This window comes from Nanorana parkeri, unplaced genomic scaffold, assembly GCF_000935625.1.
Source record: "Nanorana parkeri isolate BGI_ZX_2015 unplaced genomic scaffold, ASM93562v1 scaffold911, whole genome shotgun sequence".
NCBI classification, from domain to species: Eukaryota; Metazoa; Chordata; class Amphibia; order Anura; family Dicroglossidae; genus Nanorana; species Nanorana parkeri.
This window is the reverse complement of record NW_017307179.1, coordinates 1-3,901: the sequence shown is the minus strand read 5'-3', so window position 1 is coordinate 3,901 and position 3,901 is coordinate 1. Positions and strand designations below refer to the sequence as shown.

At 46.0% G+C, this 3,901-nt stretch overlaps 1 protein-coding gene across 1 annotated transcript in view; it reads left to right on the top strand.

Moving 5' to 3' along the window:
- LOC108794906 (cGMP-dependent 3',5'-cyclic phosphodiesterase-like) overlaps nucleotides 1–3,549 on the top strand; it is a gene marked incomplete at its 3' end in the record, with an annotated part of 167,647 nt that extends 164,098 nt beyond the window's left edge. Inside the window, exons 21-23 of the mRNA XM_018566048.1 lie at nucleotides 736–806; nucleotides 3,048–3,170; nucleotides 3,462–3,549. Coding sequence (XP_018421550.1) covers nucleotides 736–806; nucleotides 3,048–3,170; nucleotides 3,462–3,549 — 282 coding nt within the window. The remainder of the gene's footprint in view (nucleotides 1–735; nucleotides 807–3,047; nucleotides 3,171–3,461) is intronic.
- Between the last annotated feature and the right edge of the window lie 352 nt (nucleotides 3,550–3,901).

Below are 3,901 nucleotides of genomic sequence, written 5' to 3'. Positions count from 1 at the left end.
AAACAAATAAGTTACAGAGCAAAGGGATTCAGCTGGTCTCCCAGATCGATCCGAATTTTGCACAGTTCTGCTACACCCCCCGATCCCTCCCTGAAGACGACACCATTATGGTAAGTGATATCACATGATAGGCTTGGGGGGCGGGGCATCTGGTGACAATTTTTTGGTGCTGAAACATTGAAAAGGTCTTGTATTCTGCATACAGAGTTCCTAATATTAACCCACCCAAGAGTTTCCCGTACTCATCGGGGTAATCTACTAGTGCTGTGTGAACCCCATAGTGTTATTGGATGGAGGGTATAACTCATAGCGTGATTGGATGATGGGTATTACTCAGTGTCATTGGGTGGTGTGTATTTTTCGAGGTGTGATTGGGTGGTGGGTATTACTAGTGGGGTCATTGGGTGGTGGGTATTACTAGTGGGGTCATTGGGTGGTGGGTATTACTGTGGGGTTACATCCACGTAACCCCTGAGATCCCAGACTGCACCACATCCCATTAACCCTCCGAGTTCCAGAGTTACAATATGCAAAGTATCTACTTAACCCTTTACCCTGCCAGACGGCAATATCCAATATACTCAATGACTCCCATTCCCGCCAGGTCAGCAACTCTGCAGCTGCCAGACGTTAGATTTTCAGCTCTTGGGGCAGCAATCTTGCTGGCTGTCCTATATTATAGTCAGGCACTGCCCCATGTATGCTGACGCGTTTCTCCTCCGCCTCCTCTCACAGGCTATTCTCAGTATGTTTGAGGACATGAACTTCGTCAATAACTACAAGATGGATCGGACGACGCTGGTCAGGTATGTCCCGCCCTCTGCCCATCGATAATTGGAGAGGAACCACAACTGGCCACACCCACTCATGCTTCATTATGGCCACACCCAGGCATTGTCTATGCTTAATTATGGCCACACCCGGTCATTGTCTATGCTTAATTATGGCCACACCCAGTCATTGTCTATGCTTAATTATGGCCACACCCAGTCATTGTCTATGCTTAATTATGGCCACACCCGGTCATTGTCTATGCTTAATTATGGCCACACCCAGTCATTGTCTATACTTAATTATGGCCACACCCACTCATTGTCTATACTTAATTATGGCCACACCCACTCATTGTCTATTCTAAATTATGGCCACACACAATCATTGTCTATGCTGTAATTATGGCCACACCCACCCATTGCCTATGCTTAATTATGGCCACACCCACTCATTGTCTATGCTTACTTATGGCCACACCCACTCATTGTATATGCTGTAATTATGGCCACACCCACTCATTGCCTATGCTTAATTATGGCCACACCCACTCATTGCCTATGCTTAATTATGGCCACACCCACTCATTGTCTATGCTTAATTATGGCCACACCCAGTCATTGTCTATGCTGTAATTATGGCCACACCTAGTCATTGTCTATGCTTAATTATGGCCACACCCACTCATTGTCTATGCTTAGTTATGGCCACACCTGTTCATTGTATATGCTTAATTATGACCACACCAACTCATTGTCTATGCTTCATTATGACCACACCCACTCATTGTCTGCTTAATTATGACCACACCCACTCATTGTCTATGCTTAATTATGACCACACCCACTCATTGTCTATGCTTAATTATGGCTACACCCACTCATTGTCTATTCTAAATTATGGCCAGACCCAGTCATTGTCTATGCTGTAATTATGGCCACACCCACCCATTGCCTATGCTTAATTATGGCCACACCCAGTCATTGTCTATGCTTAATTATGGCCACACCCAGTCATTGTCTATGCTTAATTATGGCCACACCCAGTCATTGTCTATGCTTAATTATGGCCACACCCACTCATTGTCTATGCTTAGTTATGGCCACACCTGTTCATTGTATATGCTTAATTATGACCACACCAACTCATTGTCTATGCTTCATTATGACCACACCCACTCATTGTCTGCTTAATTATGACCACACCCACTCATTGTCTATGCTTAATTATGACCACACCCACTCATTGTCTATGCTTAATTATGGCTACACCCACTCATTGTCTATTCTAAATTATGGCCAGACCCAGTCATTGTCTATGCTGTAATTATGGCCACACCCACCCATTGCCTATGCTTAATTATGGCCACACCCAGTCATTGTCTATGCTTAATTATGGCCACACCCAGTCATTGTCTATGCTTAATTATGGCCACACCCAGTCATTGTCTATGCTTAATTATGGCAAAACCCACTCATTGTCTATGCTGTAATTTTGGCCTCACCCACTCATTGTCTATGCTTAATTATGGCCACACCCACTCATTGTCTATGCTGTAATTTTGGCCTCACCCACTCATTGTCTATGCTTTATAATGGCCACACCCACTCATTGTCTATGCTTAATTATGGCCACACCCACCCATTGCCTATGCTTAATTATGGCCACACCCAGTCATTGTCTATGCTTAATTATGGCCACACCCACTCATTGTCTATGCTTAATTATGGCCACACCCAGTCATTGTCTATGCTGTAATTATGGCCACACCCAGTCCTTGTCTATGCTTTATAATGGCCACACCCACTCATTGTCTATGCTTAATTATGGCCACACCCACTCATTGTCTATGCTATAATTATATAATTACTATAATTAATTAATTACCTTCAGTAAATCAGCCAATGAGTGGGGCCACGGTGAATCGGAATGCCGGAATATGCAAATATTTTCTAGTTTTAAGGTAGAACTTTGGGTTTTAAACCAAATCTTCCTGTAATCAGGTGTCACCGCTGCAGCCCAGTCAGCGAAATGCAGCGTTGTCACCCATTGTGTCCCCTGCGTTTCCTAGAACTAGTGACGTCACATTGGGCTTTCATCCTGGTCACTGCTGATGACCTCCTAGGTACACCAAGCCTAGCTCCACCCATCCCCACACTTATCTCCGCCCACTGCCTCTCGCTGACCTTGTCCCAGTCCATCAGCCTAATTCAGGGCATGACGGGAGGTGTAGTTTTGGTGGCAGCCTAATGATAGGTAATGATTCGTCCCTGCAGGTTTTGCCTTATGGTGAAGAAGGGTTACAGGGACCCTCCGTATCACAACTGGATGCACGCCTTCTCTGTGACGCATTTCTGCTATCTCCTCTACAAGAACCTGGAACTGGTCAACTATCTGGAGTGAGTACATACCCCTCACTGGGTGGCGCTCTCCTGCAGAGAGATGAGCAGATCAGTTCTGCGGGGGCTGGCCTAACGCCTCCTGTCCACTCTTGATTGGAGCAAAATCAGCCCAGTCAGGTTTCCCCCTCCTTCGCCCGGGGAGAATGAGACGGTGACTCGGATCTGTTACCATGGCAATAGGACTGATTCTTGATGCTGCTTTCTTTGCGTTGGTTTCCATATGGCTTCATTTCATCCGACCGCCGCCATTTTCTGATGCAAATTGATTTTATTTTCTCTCTTTTTTAGGGATATCGAAATCTTTGCCTTGTTTGTATCCTGTATGTGCCACGATCTGGACCACCGAGGGACGAATAATTCCTTCCAAGTGGCTTCGGTAGGTTTAGATTAAGAATGTTTTATAAAAAGTGGTCACATGATGACTGGGAGCAGTGATGTCACAGGGGGGGGGTGCGGCCTGCACCCGGGTGACACCATTGGAGGGGGGTGACACCAAAAATGACTGACAGTAATAATATGTCAATGTTTTGGTTGACTCTGGAGAGTTCATGTGCCCGGCTTAGTGTGCCATCCCCGCATCTGCCAGGTGCCGGGATGAAGGGACTCCCCATGGCCAAGATGGCCGAAGATGTTGGTGCCGGTGAAGAAGGTCATAGATGCTGCATCACTGAAAGCATTGTAATATATCCCCCCCACGTCCAGGTGCCATTCTAATATATCCCCTCCCC